This window comes from Musca autumnalis, unplaced genomic scaffold (genome assembly GCF_047663935.1).
Source record: "Musca autumnalis isolate F117 unplaced genomic scaffold, ASM4766393v1 scaffold_2, whole genome shotgun sequence".
In the NCBI taxonomy this organism is placed as follows: domain Eukaryota; kingdom Metazoa; phylum Arthropoda; class Insecta; order Diptera; family Muscidae; genus Musca; species Musca autumnalis.
The window spans coordinates 254,571,292-254,596,505 of NW_027411755.1; the positions used below are offsets into that span (position 1 = coordinate 254,571,292).

At 34.8% G+C, this 25,214-nt stretch overlaps 1 protein-coding gene across 19 annotated transcripts in view; it reads right to left on the bottom strand.

Moving 5' to 3' along the window:
- Positions 1-25,214, bottom strand: part of Wnt6 (Wnt oncogene analog 6) — a 144,941-nt gene that overhangs the window by 38,499 nt on the left and 81,228 nt on the right. For all 19 annotated transcript variants that reach the window (XM_073971517.1, XM_073971513.1, XM_073971514.1 and 16 more), the window contains one exon: positions 298-518. In XM_073971517.1, coding sequence (XP_073827618.1) covers positions 298-518 — 221 coding nt within the window. The remainder of the gene's footprint in view (positions 1-297; positions 519-25,214) is intronic.

Genomic DNA, 25,214 nt, shown 5'->3' on the forward strand with positions numbered 1-25,214 from the left:
TCGACGTCATTAGGTATGGTCGTAAAGAATATACTTGGTTATTCCCCGTTTCTATTCATATAGGTTCGGAAGCATACGGGTGTTGTTGATCTGATGACAGTTGGAAACATTCCAGTGCATGCTATGTACCAAACAATTATTTCTATGCAAATGGTGTATATTATCCTGTTCTATTAATTGTTCCCATAATATTTAGTTATGACAAATTTTCCAAGAAATTTTATAATCAAGGCCTGGTTTTATTTGTAGAACAAAAAAAAAAAAAAATCATAAAAATTACATGTTGCCTTCACTTACCTCTCATTAAGATTTTTCTCATGCTTTTGCGTAACGTTGAACAATTCCACCGACGATTTTGAAATTGAAATTCACATTCTCGGAAGCCTAGATTAATACCGTTGATGATCTCTTTTAGGAGGCCAGAATCGCGTCGGCAAATTTCAGCCATTTTACCACGTATACGACGTGTCTTTTTGCACATTAAATCTGGATCAAGTAAAATATTCGAGCCCTCAGCCCTGTTGTTGGCATAGACAGGAGGAAGGAGTAGGTCGGTTTGTCATCAGCAGTGTGAGTAGCAGCAGCAACAACAGCAATGGATTTTGTGGGTGGAAAACGAATACAAGGCAGCACAACAATTAGGTTGAATACAAATTGTGGCAAATCATGAAAAGACAAACAAGAGGAAAAAAGTAAATATGTTAGTAAAATAATTACACAATTGAAGGAAATACTTGGACATTTTACTCTTAGCAGGAGCAAATGTTATTGTTCAAGTTTACACACAATTTTTGATTAAAACATTTGGTCTGTTCCAGAACTGCAAAAATCTACTAATTTTTACTTTTTTTCGATAACAAAAAGGAAAATATGCTTTCGTAGTAAAAAATAGAAGCTTATTGATGGTTCTGGAACAGAGCAATTGTTAGAGAAATATTCTTCAAAACATAGAATCTTATAATACTCCATAATGAAGTTAGCTGTTGTTACATTGAATTTTTAAGGTTTGGCAGAACTCAAGTCAACCCTAAGGTAATTAAAATTACACCTTATTTTCTTATATATTTAAATGTTTACACCCAAATTTCCCCATGTAAATTCCATTGACTTTGTTTTTACGATATCAATTTCCTCCTTTCATTAACATTCAATTTGGCTACAATGTTCTAATTATAATTTGATTTTCAAATTTCAAATTGTATTATTTAACACTTCATCTATGGATGGATTCCAGCTGTTTTATTTAAAATTATGAACATCTTTTAAAACAAGAATAAAAAAACTCTTAAAAATGCCGACATCATCAACAATTGATAAAAGCAGAGCACAACAACAAAGTTAATTGGTTAATGAGGTGGTGGCTAGGCAATAATAAAATCTTAATAAAATATAACATTTCCTGTTTTGGTCTCGTTTCGTTCGATCTCTTGCATGGGAATCAATGAAATGAAATTCACACGCCTTAGAGAAGAAGAAATGTTACTTTTTTGTATTAAAAAGGTGTTACTGAATTCCAAATTAATTTCGAAATGTTTATGACTAGCGCTGCCTGTCGTCTGCTTTGCTACTGATAAGTATCAAATTAGATCAATATTGTTTTATTTATTTTTTTTTTTGTTAAATAATTTTATAGCAAATTTTTATGACTTCAAATTTTAATTAATTGGTAGCCAAAATTAATGAGAAATTAATTGGCCAACCAAACAGAAATGTCTTTATAAAGCAGGTGATAAAAATTAAGCAAATTAAGACATATTTTTTGTTGTTTCAGGTTAAAGAGGATTTATTTGTAAACAGTAATATGTGATTTAGATTATGTCATGGATTTTCCAACACTTTATTAATGAAAGACAATGCGAATCCGACAGCTTAAATATTTTAAACATTTCTATAAAAAATGAATGTTTTTGACTAATTGATAGCTTTTTTTTTTGAACTTAAAAAAAAGTATATAAGGTTAATCGAAAAAAGAGCAGAGCTATTATTCCCCTAACCGAAGCTCACTGTCCACACGAATAAAATCTTCTATTATTTATTAGTTACAAAATTAACTAACTGTTACGGAATCAGATTTAACGTAATTTCGTGTAGACGTTATTTTATTCCCCGGAGAGAGAGAGAGAGAGAGAGAGAGAGAGAGAGAGAGAGAGAGAGAGAGAGTAAAAGTGGAGGCAGTCACAATATAGTTAAACTGTGTACTCAAGACAAAAACAAATTGGTTGCCCCATTCAAGTGATATCGTCCTAGCATTTTAGTGACATTTTTTAAATATTGGGGAGAAGTACCGGAAGTTGTGGACCGGTATTGCCCCATGAAGCTAATATGACGAAGACCAAATGTTGGACCAAATCGGTTGAACAGTTCGAGAGTTATCGTGCTCTCCGACAGCCACATATGGTGACATAGGGATTTGTTTTACACCTTTCGGGCTGTTTTCCTAAAAAATATGGACTTGCCCCTGAAAAAACTTTTACCGTCGTAATGGAGGTAGCGAATGCAAATCGCTTCAACAAAAATCATTGTGATTCGAGAGCAGGTCTTAAAGTGAACTTATCGGAAATTTAGTGTGAGAGGTACCAGAAGGAGTAGACAACTATAGTCCATATTCGAACCTGATCTATATCTGGTAAATGTGTTAGGATGCTCAAAGTATGTATTACATCGGTCACTCCTTTCAAGAGTTATGGTGCGCACAATTTTTCCGAATATTTTTGAAATTTTGTGGGGGAGGTACCTGAAAGAGTGGACCGATATGGCTTATCTTCGAATTTAAACTATGTTTGGACAAAATATTAGTAAGGCCAAATTTTGGACCGAATCGGCAGATCCGTTCGAGAGTTATCTTGCGCTCCAACCACTACACACGGTGTCATAGGGGTTTTTGCATCTTTCAGGCTATTTTCTCAGGAAGTATGGACTTGCCCCTAATGAAACGTGTACCGTCGTATGGGGGGCAATGAATACAAGTTGCTACAACAAACTCAAAACGATTCGAGAGCAGGTCCTAAAGTGAACTTTTCCGAAATTTTGTGTGGGAGGTACCCGAAGGCGTGGACCGATTGAGTCCATATTAAAACCTCATGAAAAATACATGAAAAACTTATTGCAACAAAATTAATAAAAAAACTTTAAACTTTACATGTTCCAAATTTTGTGTGGGAGATACTCTAAGGAGTGGTACGATGTACGTTCCATATTTGGACGTAATCCAAGTATGCATGCGAGTGTTATGTTAGGCACAACCAGGTTTAGTTAGTACCGGCAGATTTTTTGGAGCTCCAGGCCCATTATCTCAAAAAATATGGACTTGTCCCCGAAAAAGAATACACCGTCAAGGAAAAGAATACAAAGTCAAAATTTCGATTTTTACCAAAAAATGCGCCGTTTATTGACCACTAATCGGTCAAAAACATTTTAAGGAAAATTCTCTTATTTGAAGACAAAATTTTGCTGTATTTAATAAGCTCACAAAAATATATGAAGACTGAACACCAAATTTCTGTAATTTTGGGTGGATAATGTGGCTAAAACCTTAAAAACCCGAAAATTGGGCGGTACCGTTCCACGGGGGTTATATCAAAACGTGAACTAATACCAACAATTCTCTGTAAAATTATTTCGCAAGACCTGACGAAAACTAAATGCCAAATATCAGCTACATTGATTGTTTAATGTGGCTAAAACCTTGAAAATACCGAAAATCGGGCGATACTGTTCTATTGCAGCTATATCAAAACGTGGACCTGTGTATATAATTTTTATCAGAAAAGTTTTTTGGTCCATTGGGAACCCTCAATGCAAAATTTCGGCGTATTTGGGCGTGAAACATATGAAAAATTTTCAAAATTCCGAAAATCGGGATGAACCGTTATATGGGGTCTATATAAAAACGTGGACCTATGTCCTAATTTTTATCGGAAAAGTTTTTTGGAAAGTGAAAATCCCGCATCTCAAAATTCAACTAATTAGTTTAGCTAAAATATTCAAAATGCCGAAACATTAAGAAATACCGTTGCATTGGGACTATCGCAAAACGTGGACCGAACTTCCCAATTTTTTGCTCTCGACATTGTCAGTGAACTATGTATGTATAAGTATTTATACAAAAATTCTTCTGCCAACGCCAACTCCTTTTATATTTGGCCACCATTTATTTGAACTCGGGAACTATGGACTTGCCCTAAAAAAAAATTACAATGACGTAACGGGGGCCGCACGAACATCCTGTTACAAAAAATTTCATAACGATTCGTGAGGTGTCACTAAACTGCACTTATTTCAAATTTTGTGTGGGAGGTACCTGAAGGAATGGACCGATATAATCCACATTCAAACCTGATGTATGCCTAGAGGTAGTATTACCATATGCAAAGTTTATTTCAATTCGGTTACTCCCTTCGAGAGTTATCGTGCGCACAAGTTTTGGGACAACTTTTGAACATTTGTGGGGAGGTACCTGAAGGAGTGGACCTATATGGCCCATCTTCGAACTTACATCAAATCTGGACAAAATATTTCGATACTCAAAATTTGAACCGAATCGATTGATTCGTTCGAGAGATATCGTGCGCACCAGGCAGCCAGACAGACGGACGGACATTGCTAGATCTACTCAAAATTGTCTGAAACGGATATAGTATAAACATACTTGGGGTCTAAAACCATTATTTCGATGAGGCACATTTTTGGTCGTATGAAAGTGTATATACCCTCTTTATCCTAAAGGCTGAGGGTATAAATAGCATCGGAAATGCATACTCATATTTTGCAGCACATATGATCAACACATATCAGAAAAGAGAATAAGCAACAAAGTTTCAACGGCTTAGCCAGGTTTTCAGCAAACAATTGTTTTTGAGATAAGGGTTACCAGTGTAATGCATTAAAAATCACGATATAATTAATTCCACTTTTTCGTTTAAAGGACATGTGAATTTTTGGTGAAGCCGTTCAATATATATTTTTAATTTTTAAACAATAATAATTAGTATTCTTTAGCTTCTACCATATGATGGAGGCATTTTGACATTAAATGACACCTTTTTTATACCCTCAGCATTTATGCTAACGAGGGCAAATTGTGCCTCATCGAAATAATGGTTTTAGACCCCAAGTATGTTTGGACGAAATGTGTTTCAGAGTCGATTGAGCAATGTCAACCGATTCGGTCCAAAATTTGGCTTTCGTAATATTTTGGCCAAACTTAGTATAAGTTCGAAGATGAGTTATATCGGTCCAATCCTTCCGGTACCTCCCCCACAAAAGTTCGGAAAATTTGTACGTACGCTAACTCTTGAAGGAAGCAACCGATTTGGTCCATAATTTGCAACGCGTGAAATGTCCACCAGACTTAGATAAGGTTCAATATCGACTCAATCGGTCCACTCCTTCGGGTACTTCCAACACAAAATTTGGGATAAGTTCAGTTTAGGACCTGCTATCGAATCGTTTACGAAGGCCAAAATGTGGCCTTCGTAATATTTGGTGCAAACTTAGTTTAAGTTCGAACATGAGCCATATCGGTCCACTCCTTAAGGCACCTCCCCCAAAAAAGTTCAAAATGTTCGGAAAAATTGTGCGCACGATAACTCTATATGGGAGTGACCGATTAGGTCCATACTTTACACATCCAAAAATATCTACCAGATGTAGGTCAGGTTCGAATATGGACTATATTTTCCACTCCTTCGGGTACCTCCCACACAAAATTTTGATAAATTCACTTTAAGACCTGCTCTCGAATCACTCTGATTTTTGTTGAAGAAACTTGCATTCGCTGCCTTAATTACGGCAGTAAAAGTTTTTTCAGGGGCAAGTCCATACTTCTGGAGAAAACAGCCCGAAAGTTGTAAAAAAACCCTATGGCACTATATGTAGTGGCTGGAGGGCTCGAAGCGAATACTGCGTTCGTCTACACTTTGGATATTGTAATATTGATTCGAATACACTATGCAACAATTTCAAGGTGATTTTATGCAAACAATTTCAAATGCGGTTTTTATGAAAGTACAGGCGCAATAGACAAAAACGCTCTTTGGATTTTGTTTTGTTAGATCGGGTTCGGATTTTATGGCCATATCTAAACATGGCTAAATATTGACTTTTTAAAGAAAATCGGGGCTATATCTTTGAAACCAATACGAATCTTTCCATGACATTCGCAGCAAACTTGTAGATAAGAACAGGAAGAATGTATTTGGAAACATAATGAACACGAATAGCCTCATTTATTGCCTCAAATTTTATAATATATCTAAAATTTCCGTAATTTGTATATATTTCGCAGCGTATTTCCAAAACTATCAAATTTTTCTTCATGTTATCTTTGGGGAAAATATTCGCTGAAATGTAATACAAAACTCTTCAGAACATATCATTGTTGTAAAATGCCTCTATCGTGTTGTTTCTAGCATATTTTTCAACGATAATTTGAAAAATATATCAACAATACATTGAAATTTCAAATATGAGAATAAACAGTCTGTGTGAACGTTGTTTGAAATATGTTTTGTAGAAAGTATTATATGAAATACCGCCTAAACAACATGAAATAAGTGTTGTACAGTTTCAGAATGTTCTGAAGAATTGCTGAGAATATTATTTGGAACATTTTTGCTAAAGGCTACTTGGTTCAACTCTCAATAGTTTGGCAGTTACTGACCATAATTCCAGAAATTATGTAATCTTTCCTATATTTTATCAATTTTGATGCCCCATTTGCGGTTTTTCGTAGTTCGTCTGTTTGACATATAAGTTCTACTTCTTTAGGACTACAATTTTGCTGAAGACCGCAAAGCAAAATTTTCGTTAGTTTCTGAGATAAAGCACGTATCAATTGAAAAAAGGGTCGTTTTAGCCCGGTATAGATGAGACCATAAAATCCAAACCCGATCTAAAAACACGATATCCAAATAGGGGTTTTGTAGTCTTAATATGTACTTTCAGAAAATGCCCATTAGAAGTTGTTTGCATTTTCAGTGTTGGACAGTGATATTAGATTAAATTCGAAGGTGGTGCTTATAGTAGGTCCACTCCTTCCGGTACCTCCCCTACAAAAGTTCGAAAATATTCGATAAAATGGTACGCGCATAGCAACCAAACTTTGGATCTCTAAATATTGTCGAAACTTAGTTTATGTTCAAATTTGGTAATATCTGTCCAATCCTTTTGGCACCACTCACACAACTGTTCAATATTTTTGTGTGGTTCGAGGACCCTTTGGATATTTTTACCGAAGGTTTCTTCCTGGTCCTGTTTACGGCTATATTATGTTTTTCGTAGGCTAGTGTGATAAAAAAGCCCTATCTATCGATATCCCCGCAAATTTTTGAGCTTTACTCATATCCATACTTTTGTCGGTACATACGACCAAAATTTTGAAAACCCCCCTAAATACATACGTTTTTTGGGAAACAAATATTTCAATCCACACAGGCTGAGGGTATATCTCTGTCGGCAAATCCGACTGATACTTTTTTACTTGTTTAATATTAATTTTTAATAATTTGGAGTTGAGCTGAATGATCGAAGATTTTTGCAAGTAAAAAGGGAAAGCCGAAGAGAATATTGTAATATTGTAACTGAGACCAAGGACGTGGGTTCAAATCCCAGCCTGGCTCAAGCTGGTTTTTATTTGAAATTTCATCTATTAGAATGAAAATAATTTAAAACAATTTTTAATTTTTTAAATTGTCTTAGCTATTGTAAATAGTACGTTCCCTGTTCTTGGAGAATCAGCACAGAATCGGTAATTTCTCAAGTCAATAAGTGTTCACCATTTATGTTTTTATTACTATGCTGTGCGATCGATTGACTCACAAGATTCCAAATATATTTCTCTCAGCGGTGATGTGTATAAATACCGATTAATATTGTTAAGTCTGGTGGTGGTCTAATAATTATTTTTAACCCCAACATGTTTTTCACCATTGCTCATGTTCTTTAATAATTTAAATATATTTATAACAAAATTAATAAAAATTTAATAGAGAATAATCGATTAAAACACTTGAAATCCACTGGATACTTGTGAACGCACTTGTTAACAATGTTGTTTCATGAATCGTAGGGGAAACAAGTAACCCAGTAAACATTTTTAAGCAAGGACACGAAAATTCATAAAATCGAAAATCTAAAAATCAAAGTATTTTGCAATGTATTCATGGTTTTTTTTTCGCCCACCGTGGTGCAATGGTATGCACGCCCGCCTTGCACACAGAAGTTCGGTGGTTCGATTCCCCGGCCAGGCAACATCAAAAATTTTTCAACGGTGGCAAATAGCCCTCAGTCATGTTGGCGACATTTCCTGAGTATTTCAGCCTTGAAAAACTTCTCCACAAGTGGTGTCTTAAGACACTCCGTTCGTACTCGGCAATAAACAGTAGGTCCCATCCATATCATTGAGCTAAATATGAATCGGGGTGCACTCATTGATATGAGAGAAGTCTCCCTTGTCCCGTATGGAATGTTGTAGAACAATGTTTTTTTTTTGTTTTTATTAATGGATTTTTACAGCATATCGACGACAGGAAACCGGGACCAAACATTGTAAATAAAGCTTTCATAGGGACCATAGTAATTTTTAGGATGGCAGCCTTGCTGATGGAAATAATATAATATGCTCTGAGATGTTAAATATCTCATCATCATTCCATCTTATGCCAATAAGCTTCTAACAAATAGTCTGCCTCCTTCACTGCTTGATTAGGAAGAGGCTCCTTATTGTCCCTTGTGGGATATATATTTTGCTTAGGCCTTAAACTGCAATTCTACCAGTCACTTGACTTGACCACTGCATAACTGTTTATACATTTCGTCCTCTTATATTTCGAAAAACATCAATTACTTGGCGGAAAATTTACAAAACGGCCAAATTAGTATTGCTCTTGGGAAATAATAATATTTAGTTTATTGGGATGCAACAAACAACAATTTCAATTGCTTCAAATCGATTTGCTTTGATTTATTTTGTTGTTTTGGCATATTTTGGTTGTTATTGTTGTTGTTATTTGAGGTGTTTAGACACACACGGCGAGCGAGAGCAACTTGAAAATGTCATTTAATTTCAATAAGCTTCTTAAGCATTCACAAGACAACAAACACAAACAAATAAATAAACACTGACTCCTGATCTTCTCAAGTGCTACCGCAGTACCACTTAACGCAGCATTAACAACTCAACAACATTAACTACACTTCACCCCGGTTAACTACCTCTCATAAAATTCCAAAAAAATGAGGCAGTTATGCGGGAAAGGCAGTTACGAAAATCCCGCATAGTTACCTCATGTGGGTAGTTATAAAAATCTCATCTCAACCTTACAAAAAATGACAACAATTAGAACATAATAGTCAAAAAACAAAACGGTGTATAGTAGAATAAGCCCTGTTCCAGAACTAAAAAGTTTTTACAATTTTTACCACTTTTACACATTTTGCGTTCCCGTACACAAAATTTATATGAAAATCGTTTACGACTTTTACAACTTTTACGACTTTTACCACTTTTTAAAGTACGGGAACAGGCCAATAGTTAACTTCAAGTCTAATGCTTAGTTTACATTCGGCGTCGTTTCGTGATTTTAAAGGCGTTTCGTGATTTCGCGCGGAATCAAGCTAAATTTATCATGATTTCGCATACAAAAATGAAATCATCTCATTTCGTGATTTCAGCGAAATCATCATCGAAATCACAGTACACATGATATACAACCCTGCTTTTGCCTAAAAAAGTACCAAAAGTTACAACACTTTTCACGTATCACAATAAACAAGGTAGATGGTCTATTGCTGCAATAAAAAAATTTTAGTATCAAAATGTGTAAACAATGTGAAAAAAATATTAAATTACTTTGTTACAATGCTATTTTTCATTGTGTTCTCGTACTTTTTTAATGGTAATGTTAGAAAAAAGAGCGAATTGTCAAAAATTGCTTCCCCATACAAATTTCTTAAAAAATAAGGGAACGAAAAAATGACGGAAATTGCAGAAACTCCTGCATAAATGTCAAAATCAACGTGTCAGCTATCATATTAGATGCCAATGAAAGTTATATTATTTAACGCATAAGAAATTTAGTCATCAGTGAGCATAACATATCACTGGACATCTTCATCACAATTCCGGTAGACATCGAAATTGATTATCTCAGAAATACACCAGCGTGGGCAATAAACCGATAAAAGTATTATTGTATGTTCCTTTTGGAGAAAATATTTGACGGGCAAATATCCGAATTGGGTACTTATAGAAAAGTAGTTAACCGAGAAAGTTTGAACTCATTTATATGAAAAAACTTTGGGGATTTAAGTTGTGAGGCAATTAAACGGGAAAGGCAGTTAAGCAGAGAGGTAGATAAGCGGGGTGCAGTGTAAATGTTGTTGTTCGTAGTTGTTGTGTTGTTACTGTTTGCCAGAATGACCCCCCATTAAATAAACACCATGTCCGCATACCATTGAAACATTGCCAGGTATTGTGATTTTTTTTGGAGAAGCAATCTTTGAGAGCATTTTTGAAAAATGTGGAAAAGAGGAAACTTTTTTAATACAACGATTTTTTGTATATTTCAGTCAAAATCTCGAACACTTGAGAGGTGTCAATTGTTAACATACAAAAAGTGTTAAGACATTTTTTAGGTTAGGTTACAATTTAAGTACACTGAGGAGACTTTTGCTAGACTTTGCACCTGGAGAAAATGCAGTTTTAACTACTAGCATGTACAGGACAGTATGACACATAAATAAACAAGTTAACATGCTCACTTCCTGAATATAAGATAGTATATAAAAATAAACGCAGATGGAATTCTCTACATCTCCACTAGATCTTGACATAGAATAATTATAGCTATTAATTCAAGATTGGAGTTGTAAAATAATGTAAATTTTCAAAAAATTTTAGATGGCAAATTTGATTCCTTATATCAACAACATGAAATAGAAACCATTTTTCATAATTTCACAATATATATTTGGTATTTAAATACAGCCACCTTCTGTGAATCCTTATCTACTCATAATGTATCATTCCATTTTTCCTCAAGTGTTACTTTATTGACCTTCATAAATCATATTTTGGACCCCAGTGGGATTACACTTGGCTTATCCGCAACACCCACCCACCCACTGGTTACAAGTGATCCTATTACCCAAATTGTTATGACCAACCAATTTAAATTGGAATTTGAAAAAAGCTGCAACTTTTCATTCACCGTAAGAGTCAATTAAAAATTCAAATTACTTGTTGTTGTTCATTTTTGTGCATATTTATTTATTTAACAACAAAAATAGTTTATTTTTGTTTGTTTGATAAAAGACGTATCGACACCTAATCTTGCAACGCCACCCACTACCATCGCCAACACCAACATCTGAAGCAACTCTGCATGACACCCAACAAACCTAGAAACACACTGACTGACACTTGGCTGTTTTCCATGTGGACTGGACGCAACTGGACGTTTTCTTCTTGGAATATTGTTTATTTGTTTTATATGAAATTAGTTCTAATTATGAATTGCTTACACATCATTTGTGTTAATATTCACACCATTTCTGTTTCGATTTTTCTTTTTTTAAGTGAGTGACCACCTCTTGATCTCTGTAAAATGATTTGTGTGTCCAAAATGGAAGATGAATTAAATCAAATTTGTTTCACATTGGGTCGGAAGTAATGTAAGTAATGAATTTTCTGAAATAAATATGTATTTTTACCTGAAAAAGTTTGTGCTTCGGGGTTTATGGATATGTTATAAAAAATAAATAAAAAAACAAGTCATCTGACCCTCCGCCGAAGACTTACAAAAAACCAATAACAACAATATGGACTAAAATGTCCTATGAACGGATTCCAAATTTTAACTATTAGAGTTTTTCGAAGTTATCAGCTAAAATTTTAAAGCGCTTGTGAGCTAGGCATCGTAAAAAGTGGGCCTATTTATTCCGCCACCCAGGTGGGTTTGTGGCACATTTGGGCCATTATCGAAGAATAAAATTACGTTACATTACCTATAAAGATACTAAAAAGACTGCATGCAGTAACATGGACGTAATCTCAACTTTTGCTGGAAAAAGTGGTCCCAAATATCTCAACAAATATTGACTTCCTCTAGAAAAGATATATTTATACCTTTGCATAGTGGATCCACTCGTATGGAGAAAGTGGCAAACATATTTCCAGTTAATTCGCAAGTTACATCTTTGTGCTGCTGCGAAGATTGAGTTGTTTCTGGAAGATACGTACCGCCCACGTAAGTCATATTTGGAAAAACAATTCTTGACATTTGCATTGATGTCAATTATGTCATTGTACGTGGTCCGATACCCTAATATATACACATATACCATATTCTAGAGCCAGGGACGTACGCAGGGGGGGGGCACAGGGGGCCCGGGCCCCCCCCGAAATGGTTTGGTAGACCAAAAATTTCTTTAGCTACTGTAACAGATCATTAGCTTTTTCTTTCTCATAAAATAATTTTATGTTTGGATATTTCAAATAAAAACATAAATTTTCTGAAGTTTCTGTACAGAAAATGTACTTCGTTAACAAATTTTTAAGAAATAATTTCGATTTTTTTGTTCGAAATTTTTTAACTTTTTGCTTGAAATTTTCAAATTTTTCTATATTACGGCTTTATGCCATATCGTTCCAGTACCAAAAAATAAATAAATGAACTCGGAGCTCCGTAATGACTACACTGCATCTTTGCTAGTTCATTTTTGAGGTTTATGGTATCCTGTATCAAAAAATATGACTAGTTCAATATTGTGGGAAGGGAAGTGCATGAAATGGGGTTTTCGTGGACTATATATCGAAAACCAATTATATATTTATTTCGACAAATTTGTTGTTCACATTCTTTATGGCATTGAGGTAATACTGGGTACCACGGAAATAATATAAACAACTTTATGTCCAGTTTCCGTCAAATATGTATTATGGTAAATGTTTGCAGAAATAATTGTTCTCAGTTTTTCCTTCAGTTTGTAGGGGTTTCATTTCATCGGTTTGTTGAAATCTGATACCTCTATTCGTTTTTTAATTTGATTACATATTTTATCGTCTTCTAGAAGCTCTCTGATACAAATAAATATTTAATAAAAATCCTTTTTTAACCGAATTGTTGTTGCCTCCTAATATTAAAACGTTTTCGGTTTCTCTGCAGACTTTCAAAAACCAGATTAATATACATATTATTACAACGAACTTCCTTAAAAATACTTATCTTTTCTACTTCTGCATATTTGGATGAAAGCCGGGTCAGACAAGCATTTAGACCAGTCCGCCTCTATAGCTGGAGACTTGATCCAAATTTTAGATGACGTAATATTTTCCAAACTTAGTTAAAATCACATTGGTCCACCACTTCGAGTTCCTCCCCCACAAAAGTTTAAATTGTTTCCTAAAATCGTATATATCCATTTGGCCATTCTTTCTGACATAATGTACGGTGGCCAACGAAAATGGCTGGTGGGCGCGATAACTGTCGAAAGGAATGACTCTCATAATGAGATACACTTGCTTAATGGACTAATTCGGCACATTCAGAAACACTCTCCTTTTGCGCTATGAGCAATAATTCGAAACGTCCACAATCGCTAAGATATGTACCCTTAAAGTTTTGATATTTTTGTCGGAAAGTTCATACGTCCAAAAAAGGCCACAACATTTTGTAAACTCCAAGAATACAAATTTTGGGGATAAATATATTGTCTGTGAAGCCGATTTTGGATCTGTCGATAGTAAAGGTATTAATCCACACAGGCGACAAAGACGACTTGCTTGTTTTCTCAAATATTTATTCGACCATGTTTTGGCAAAGCCCAATCATGTGTTTCGTACTCTCAAAGAGTACTTACTACGGGTAGGATTGAGAGTTTATAGACTGTATTGTCCGACTCCGGCTAAAGCAGCCTTCTTTTTTAAATATATTTTTTAGTTGGATTCTCCAATCACTTCGGTTAAAGAAGTAAAATTTTTGGATTTACAAATTTTTTCTTGGGTAAATATTATGTAAGGTTATCCGCACAATAGCAGTAGACAATTTTCGATTGGAATTATTCGATGTCGGATGTATTCAATTTATAGAAATAACTTGAAAGATATTAAAATACCTTGACATATTAAAGTATACGAAATTCCAATTAAAAGGTTTATAAGATGTTAATATGTAATGTATGGGCGTCAAAGATTTGTCCACTAAATACTTTTTGAAAAATGGGTCTAAAAAAGGGCGATATCTCGATATGCATTAAAACATAGATCTACTTTAACCAACCAAAAAAAAATTCAAAAATCCTTATTATAGCCAATATTCTTAGAAATTAAATTAAGATCTTCGAATACTGGAAATCTAGCGAAAGCAATTGCGGATATTACAAAGTCTGAGATATACCAAAATGTAAGCATATGACTGTGTGTAATTTTTTGTGTCATGGAAAATTAACCATATTCTGACACCGCAGCGTAATGGAAGACGAAAAATAAGAAGACACGTGTTATGGGCCCCCAAAAACCTGAGGCCTTGATGTCAAAAAGGACCATTTTGTCAGGCTCATACCTTCTAAACCGTAAAGAATTTTGGTTTACTCGTGGAGGCAAAGTTGTAGCTTTCATCTTATTTTCATCTAGAGTGTTTGTTATTTCCAGAACTGAGTATTAACCATAATATAATTGTTAGTGAATTTTGAACATGAAGGACCGTTCCTAGAATGTTCATATGTTCTAGGAAGTTGTTAACTGAGATCTTAGGTAAATTTTTGTAGTTCATTTTATTCTTAAACTTTGAACGGTTCGGTATCTATGGACCTAGTTGGGTTTTGACCTGTCAGATCCAATTCGGATTTTATGGCCTCATCTAAACCGGGCTAAATCTACGATTTTTTGCATTTATCAGGCCTTTATCTTAGAAACGAATAGGAATTTGGCCTTGCTGTCTTTAGCAATATTGTAGCCCTAAACTAGTAGAACTTATCTTTTGAAGAAAACACTTAAGAAAAACTCCATCTAGGGCATGAAAATCTATAAAATATAGACAATTTTACATAATTACTGAAATTCTGGTCAGTATCGGCTGAACTATTGGGAGTTGATCCAAGTAACCTTTTGCAAAAATTTTCCAAATAAAGTTCTCAACAATTCTTTAGAACATTCTGAAACTCTAAAATGTTTATTTCATGTTGTTTCAGCGGTATTTTGCATCATATCTTTTACAACACGTATTTCAAACACAGTTCACACCAACAGTTTATTCTCGCATTTCGGATTTCACTACATTATTGACATTTTTATTAAATCGTCGTTGAAAAATGTACTGAAAACAACGGGATAGAGGCATTTTACAACAATGGCATGTTCTGAAATGAGTTGTGCATTACATTCCAGGGAATATTTTACCAAAAGAAAATATTCAGAAAAAATTAACGGTTTTGGAGATACGGTGCGAAATATATAAAAATTATGGTATTTTTGCATATATTTTGAAATTTGAGGCAATAAATGTAGTTTTTCGAGTTAATTATTTCTTCAAATATTGTATTCTTGTCCTTATCTACAAATTTGCTTCAGAGGTCAGAAGAAGATTCTCATTGGTTTCAGAGATATAGCCCCGAATTTCTTTAAAAACTCAATATTTAACCATGTTTAGATGGCGCCATAAAATCCGAGCTGGATCTGACACAACAAAACCCAACTAGGGTTTCTTGTCGTTTAGGTCTGTACTTTCAAAAAATCCTCAGTTCGAATTGTTTGCACAAGATCACCTTAAAAATGTTGCACAGTGTTTTTCATCTTCTATCACGCTGCGGTGTCAGAATGTGGTTAATTTTTTCGTGTCGCACAGTGTATGTGGTGTACAACTTACAAATACCGATAACCATACCCGATCGTGGTCTGATATGGTAATTTTCAATAAAAAATATCCAAGAACTAATACATAATATATATTACTCGGTACCAAATTCGAAATTGTGTTTTAAATTTTTTAAACTCTCTCTTCATTGATTAAAGCCTTTAAAATAGCGTTATGTTACCCTACCCAACATTTTAAAATTTCATGATTTTTGGTCATGGTGGGCCCCCCCCCGAAATGAAATCCTGCGTACGTCCCTGTCTAGAGCAGCTTTAGTCTACGACCCACCTTTTATAGTTTGGCACTAGATGCCATCTCACATAAATACTGGATAATCTGCAAACCATGACCTACTGTGGAAAATGATTTCCGATCATGATTAAAACCTTAGGTCAATTGAATTACAAAATACACAAAGAAAACATACAGCTAACGGGACATTGAGTTTGTCATTCAGTTTTTGATTTTTGGCCAATGGCTGGAACCAATGTGCTTTATAATGGTCAAAATGTCTTAAAATTTTCGGCAAAAGGTCTTAAACTTTTCGAACAGAGCTCCAGTAACAATAAAACAACAAGAAGGTTGTGCCGTCGCTTTTTTCAATGATTTTTAATTTTAGCAATGCAATAACCCACACGATGTTTGTGGAGAGAGCGACATTTACGCTCTCGAAGTCGTATGCGTGTGACCGCACATACTTCATTTGTATAGGTGACGATACCTGCCCTACACCACCCCAGTAGAAAATTGTATCTGCAATGACCATTTTATCAACGAAAAATTTCAAAATTGTCTTTAAACAAGACGGTGTCACCAAATTTGTCACTCTTCTATGTGCGATGTGTGACATTCGGAACGAAAATGTCTTGCAATGTGCCTTGGTACCAGTTAATGTTCATTCTGTTGTCCATCATGACAACTTCGCTTACCTTGTCGCTCAACTTATCGTGCACGAGTTTTGCGACATTTGTGTGAAAATGTCGTCGATGATCGCAAAGGGCTGTCACCGAGCCGTCTTCAATGGATTGGATGTCTTTGAAGACACATAGCAGACAACTTCCGACTGGGACACTCTGATAAGGGGTATTCTGTCTATATATTGGATATTGCTTTTAGTGAAAATCGGTTCAGATTTGGATATAGCTCCTATATATATTTTCGGCCGAAATTTGGAATGTGTGACTGAATTTCGTCTAGAAAGAAATGTGCCAAATTTTATCGAAATCGGTTCAGATTTGAGTATAGCTGCCATATATATTTTCGCCCGATTTCAGGTATTTGCTGCACCAAACCCGCTATATACTTCCGATTTTGATAAAATTTGGAACGTGTGACTGAATTTCGTCTAGAAAGAAATATACCAAATTTGATCGAAATCGGTTCAGATTTGGGTCTAGAAATAAATGTGCCAAATTTGATCAAAATCGGTTCAGATTTAGATATAGTTCGCAAATATATTTTCGGCCGATATCACGTATTTGCTGCCCAAAACGCGCTGTATGAGTCCGATTTTGATGAAATTTGGAATGCGTGACTGAATTCGGTCTAAAAAATAAATGTGCCAAATTATATCGAAATCGGTTCAGATTTGGATATAAGTCCCATATATATTTTCCCCTGATTTCACGTATTTGCTCTGTCCAATATTGATCAAATTTGGAATGTATGACGGAATTTGGTCTAGTAATAACTGTACATGGTACGAAATCAGTTCAGATTTATATATATCTGCCATATATATTTTACATATTCACAGTGGTATAGGGTCTATATGATACCCTATGATACCACTGTGCAACATTTTTAAGGTGATCTTGTGCAAACAATTCGAACTGAGGATTTTTTGAAAGTACAGACCCAAACGACGAGAAACCCTAGTTGGTTTTGTTGTGTCAGATCCAGCTCGGATTTTATGGCCCCATCTAAAATGGTTAAATATTGAGTTTTTAAAGAAATTCGGGGCTATATCTCTCAAACCAATGAACTGTATTTGAAATACGTGTTGTAAAAGATATGTTGCAAAATTCCGCTGAAACAACATGAAGTAAGCATTTTAGAGTTTCAGAATGTCATATTTTGCTATTCCACTCGGTTGATAAGCCATAGCTACAAAAATGTGAATTAGATTTTCAATAAAAATCATCTACACCACACATTCATTGTGGCAGATCATATTGTGGACAGATAAGCATATATTTGAACATATTTCATCTTAAAATACACATTTGGTGAAGCTTAAGTCAAAACACCACCCAAAAGTTGGGTATCTTTGTGAAATATGTCCTTCTGAAGTTATTTCCATGCATAAATACTCCCAAACATCAGAATCATCGTATCCACCATTCAAAATACTGAGATATTTGATTTTTATCGTTAATGCTGTGGACTGTAATAAATATTTTGGCACTTTGAACGATCTTTCATAACAACATGGTAATAAACTGAATGAAGTGTTATGTATTCATTTTCAGAACACAGCTACTATGATAAGTCTGAATTTTGTGGAACACGTTTGGAGCGTATTTCGGGTTCAAGCTTAAAATTACTTCCTTCAAGTATAACATTTGTAAGAGAAAAAATTGTCTTAGTCTCATAAAAAAGTCGAAATGAGCAAATCATTCAGAGATAATGAGAGAAAATGTTGTTTAATGATAAATCTTGCAATATCGATCCGTAAATAGGTCCATAATGGTACAGATGTGTTTGAAATATATTATTTTTCCGTAACTGATAATAATCAAAACTATAAATAAGACATTTTTAATTGTTGAGGTCTAAAAACCAATAGAACAATTTTGTCAAAATACACTGCACCCCGGTTATTTACCTCTCTGCTTAACTACCTTTCTCGTTTAGTTGCCTCACAATCTGAACCCAAAAGTTTTTTCATACATATAAATGAGTTCAAACTGTTATGTTCTAATTGTTGTCATTTTTTGTAAGGCTGAGATGAGATTTTTGTAACTACCCACATGAGGTAGTTACGCGGGATTTTCACATCTGCCCCTCTCGCATAACTGCCTCAATTTTTTGGAATTTTATGAAAGGTAGTTAACCGGGGTGCAATGTACTTATGACACGCAGTGAAATTTTATTTCCATTACAAAAGTACAAGAGTAGGTCTGATTTGTTAAAATTTATTACTAGCCAGATAAGCCACAAAAGTTTTCATATTTTTGTAGAAGACTAATCCGGTTAAAAACCATAATTTTTTCAAACTTGTCAAAATAATTATGCCAGGGACTGTTATAACCCTAATAATGCTCACGTTGCGATCATCGGGTACGCTGATCTCCAGCCAGATGGTGCTAACTACCTGATGGATACACCTTGGCACCGTGTCCCCTCCGCACAGTGCGAAATATGGGAACTTTAGTGGAACTTTACTCAAAAATGAAAGTACATAAAATTAATGAGATTCTTGTTGAATTCTGTTGCTAAGTATCCCATGACTAATGCCTCATATTCAGTTTTGCGATTTACCCCGCGAAACAACTAGAAATGCATTTAAATTTGCACTTTTGTTTTAAAATATTTATTTTCTTAAAAAATTGCTTCTAGCATTGCTTAAGTAATATAGTGATACAAAACAAATTGTACGTTAGTTGGCTAAAGTTGTTGTTGCTGTTATAATTCTCGACAATTTTTTGATTATTTGGCGTTTATAGATTTGCAATATCTAATTTAGTTTGGTTGCTATTCGTTCCCCAAAAATGTGCTTTTTTAAAAGTCTACTAAATTATTTTTTTATAAGTTTTGGAGGTTTTTTTAATGTATTGTGGTGAATTGCAGAATAAATCGCACATTTTCTGAGGTGTAGGATATTTTTCGCGCAGTTTTGCGAGTTATGCGACTTCGTCGGAAAGTCATTGTAATATTCATATATCTATTTTTTTGAAAATATGATAGAAGAACCGGCATTAGACGTCAATGTTGGTTTCGTTTATCCCAAAATCGGTTCACCAATACTAAGAAATGTTGCTTTTAATAGTTTTATGACTATTCTTGCGAATTTCATTCATATTTTATAGAAAAAATGGTCAAATTTGAGCAGTTTTCTCAGGACATCGATGCTTGGGGGAGGGGCCAAAGCAAGGATCTATGCTCTGAATTGTTTTTAGAATATTTTCTATTCAATGAAGACAAATTTTAAAGTAAACCAAACTCGGTTGGCAATAATTTCCTAACACCATTTAAATATCCCAAACGGGGTGCCCCCTCATATTGGGGCTGTAGCAAAACGAGAAAATACGTTGCTAATATTTCGCAAAACGGTTTTCTACCTAAAGAGAACATAAAATACCAAAATGCAAACAAATAGATTATTAAATGTGCTTGGAACCTTTAAAATATTTTATATTGGCCGGTACCGCGTAATATTGACAATATTTTGTTCATATGTTCTCCATCCACTGAAACCCCAATATACCAATTTGCAGCAAAATGGGTTGAAAATGAACCTAAAACGTAAAAACGGTCACCACCGATATGTGGGGGCTATAGGAAACCGCAGGTCTATGTGGCCCATATTTATCCGCATACGACCCTCAACTATAAGAAACATTTTTGGAAAATGTTAGTAACCTACGTTCTTCACATTAAAAGTTATGAGTAAAGTTCCACTAAAGTGCCCATATTTCGCACTGTGGTTTGCTCGAGTGGCAAATCATAAGTTTCTTTCTCTCATCTTGGCGGGACGGTATGCACTGAATACTATATTCTGGGAATGGATCTGTGGTGTCGATATAGTCTTCGTTAGCAATGGATACCGATAGTTTGGAAGAATGTTCCTTCCATAACCTGATCAGGCTATCGGTATCAGTTACCAGATTAACTTGCACGTCCCTACAGGAGGATGTGCCTATACCAAGGCAATTTTCGGACATTATTTTGGCTCCTGCACATGTTAATTTGTTGCACTCTCACTTCTCCATTTCTCTATTTTTCTTGCAGAAAACACGTTTATCCTACTTCCTGTTCTTCAGCTATCTCTCTTGTAACCTACGCTTTGCTACTGAGCCCTATATGCCAATGCCGCATTCTTCTCTTCGGTAGCAGCACGTCACTCCTGCTCATACAATAAGTTCCTCAATGGAGGTCTTTGATATGCAAGTATGGATTTAGTAGCTGTTTGCATTAAGTGGACAATAATTTGTCACTCTGCTGAAATGTTATCGGAACGAGAAGTGCTTTCATCAAGTATTTGTGCAAGTCGGTGTCAAACTTCCGTGTTGTTTCCATTCGTACCATATTTGCAACGCTAAATCAGGTGTGTAACGACAACTTTCGAACTGAATACTGAGTTGGTCTAAACTTTGCAGCTATATTATCTTTTTCGTGGGCAACTCCATGCTTCCTGACATAATGGACCATAAAATCGATAAATAAGATAGTAATCCTTGTGTCCTGCTTACAGCGATATACTTTTTTCATAGGTATGCCCATAAGCTCTTTAAATCCCACTGCGGCTCACACCTTCGGGTACCTTCAAAACCAAAATGCTCACAAATGTGCTGTTTATTTAGGATAGTTTTGAAATTTTTACAGTAGGTAGTATTTATAGTAGGTAGTATTATTTTGGAGGTTAGTATATACATCCTGAGATAATTACTCTAATTCAGTAAAAGCTCTACGTATAGATTGATATCAATTTTGAACGTTATTTTTGATAGTTCTCGTACTATAACAGTAATTTATTGGATAAAATCACCCATACTGTATCTTGCCTTATATCACAGGCTAAGGATATATCTCTGCCGACTACAACTGATACTTTTTATACACTTAACTTTAAGGCTATCGAGTTTATATACACTTTTTCTTCATCGAAAGAACGGTTTAAGAATCCAAGTCTGTTTAAAAAACTTCGTTTCAGAAAATTTGGAGTCGATTTAGCCGTGTCCGTCCATCTGTCTGGATGGAACCAAATTTTGCACCTTGTTGCGCCTCCCTCTACGACGCTGTACTTTTTTTCGGGGACAAGTCCATACTTTCTGATATAATGGTTCAAAGGCAAATGAGCGATGTGTTCCCACAACATCAACGAAGCGACAAGGGAGACTTTTGCCATATCAATGAGTGTACGCCGATTCATATTGGGATCAACTCTTTATCGCCGAACGGCATGTCTTAACACACCACCCTGGGGTACTTTATATTGTTTTGTAAATTATTTTTAAGTTTAAGATTAATAAAAAGTAATAAAATAAATTGGAATAATGTTCAAAAGATTGGTTTTTGGTATTTCTATTTGAGAAAAGCTTAAGATAATATCTGAGGAACAGTATTATTAAAATATCTCTCATAGTTCAAATAATAAAGAATTTTGGCTAGGTCAAAACGAGCCAAAGTGCGACTTAGAACACCTCACTTGGGACCAAAGATATACAGTGTCGGTCAAAACTAAAGCACCCCCTCAGTAAATTTTTTTGAAATGATAATTTTTTTATGAAAACTAAATTATAAATTTATTTTTTATTTTTCTTTTTATTTATTTATATCTTTATAATTAAAAAATACAAAAATACTGAGATCAGAAGTTAATAAACAAAAGTTAAAATTCAAAAAACAAAACTAAAGCACCCCCCCATTTGAGGTACAGAAAAAACTATTGAAATCAATATTTCGTTGCTTATCCTCTATTCTGGATGACACAATCACATCTTTTAGGCATAAAGGATACTAAATTATTAATTATTGCAGGCGAAATAATCGGTTTTCGGAAAATTTAGCTTAAATCCTCAAAATACTGAAAATCGAAAGGTACCGTTATATGGAGGCTATACCCAAACGTGGATCCAGGTCCACGATTTTTGGTGGATATGTTTTGTGACCACTAAGAACCCTAAGTACCAAATTACAGCTAATTTAGTAGGAAAATGTGGCTTAAATATCCGAAATACCGAAGATCAGAAGGTACCGCTATAAGGGGGCTATACCAAAACATTAGCCGATATTGTTCATATTCATCCAAAAATGATGATACAGCATTCTCTGGTATATACTAAATCCCTTAGGTTTAAAAATTAGCAAAAGAACGAATTGCAAAAGAACGATAGACGCCGGCTTATTCAGTCGACGACCAGCAAAAAACCTTCCGCCTCCATGTTTTACAGCGTCTTTGCAATATTTAGGATTTAACGGTTGCCCATTTGGTCCAAGCCTTTTACCATCTGAATACTTTAAATTAAAGATAGATTCATCGGAAAACAGTTCAAATGGGTCTTGGCGAATGCAAGTCTGGCTCCTTCATTTTTAGTCGATATGAAAGGTTTTTTTTGCTGGTCGTCGACTGAATAAGCCGGCGTCTATCGTTCTTCTGCAATTCGTTCTTTTGCTAATTTTTAAACGTTAGCGTATTGTATTTGACTAGTGGATGCTGTAGCATCATTTTTGGATGAATATGAACAATATCGGCTAATGTTTTGGTATAGCCCCTTATAGCGGTACCATCCGATCTTCGGTATTTTGGATATTTAAGCCACATTTTGCTACTAAATAAGCTGTAATTTGGTACTTAGGGTTTCTAGTGGTCACTAAACATACCCACCAAAAATCGTGAACCTGGGTCCACGTTTGGGTATAGCTCCCATATAACGGTAACTTCCCATTTTCAGTATATTGGGGATTTAAGCTAAATTTTCCGAAAATCAATTATTTCGCCTGCAATAATTAATAATTTTGTATCCTCTATGCCTAAAAGATGTGCTTGTGTCTTCCAAAATAGAGTATACGCAACGAAATATTGATTTCAATAGTTTTTGTTGTACCTCAAATTGAGGGGGTGCTTTAGTTTTGTCCGCTTATATTTGCGACCTAAAATGTTTTTTGAATTTTAACTTTTGTTTATTAAATTCTGATCTCCTTATTTTTGTATTTTTCAATTATAAAGATATAAATAAATAAAAAGAAAAAATAAAAATAAATTTATAATTTAGTTTTCATAAAAAAATTATCATTCCAAAAAAAATTACTAAGGGGGTGCCTTAGTTTTGGCCGAAAACATCCCATACGGGACAAGGGAGACTGGGACCAAAGGATAGGTTTTTAAATCAAATAAATGATTTTTCAAATATGATTTGCCAAATATTCCCACTTTTAAACCACTGTCCATCTCCAAACTAATGCAATTCTATTGAAACTATCATTTGTGTCGCTCTTTACAACTCATATTTAAAAAAATGCCGACAAATTAAACTTGCACTTGCCACCCTGCGTGGCCTCTAATAACAACAACAACCACAACTGAAGATGGCTTCAGACAACAACAACAAACAATCATCAATGACATCATCAAAAAAATCAATTTATCGCTTTTATGCATCTCTTGACCAAGAAGCCCGACTGACCAGTTGAGACCTTTACCATGTGTGTGGTGATCTTTCTTCATTATGACGACCGACCGGCCATTCAACCGTAAGAGGAGAGTGTCCATGTCCAACAGAAAACTCAAGTGTTTGCTTAAGAAATTTATAAGATTAGTACTTGTAATAATGACATACAGTAGGTTTGGGATGCAGCAGCCATGTGCCCTCCTTTCATGTAAAGTGAGGAGCCTTGCATGCAGAGTAAGTATGTATGTATGTAGTGACGATGAATGTTGTTTGTTGTTTTTGTTTTCAATAAATGATGAAATCTTTTGATCAGTAAACAAATCCACTTTTATGAAGATGTCAATGGATTTTCCTTTTGGATAGCATACCAGAACTATGAAAAAAAGAAAATAAACAAAAGTTATGAATCATGGCCCAAGGAAAGTATGGAGAACTCAATTCCAATGAAATTGAAAATGAAAATATCTAAATCTTCATTAATTTCGAATTGTTAAAGATGTAGTGTTGCAGATAACTAAGTACAGTGGAATTGTGAAAATGAAGACATACTCCACGAAGAAAATCGTAACAACTTGTTTAGCACAAAAATAATCCCGAAAAGCTGCATATAATTTTCAAATGGTGTGTTGATGTGGAGATTTGAATTTTTCCCCAACACCACCTTAAACTATAGACCGACCACCACCCATTCTCTCTTTTATATTTTCTGATCAATAAGTTTTGCTTAAACAAAAACAATAAACAAACAAAAATTGTACTTCAAGTCCACTACTCCTGCCTGAGAGGTCTTCGATCTTTGCTGGTGGCAGTGAAGCCATTCATATAAGCTTGGCTTGTTTTCTGTTTGTATTTCCACTTCCCGGGAATGACACATCTTTTTGTAGCTGTGAATTGCTCTCTACTCTCGGTGGGTAAAATGACGCGGCGTGTGTTCCATTCACAACAGCAGAAAAAACAACAACAACGATTCTACCTTCAGGTGTCATCGTTGACAACAACAGCAATACACAAGGGCGCAAGATCCCGGTTA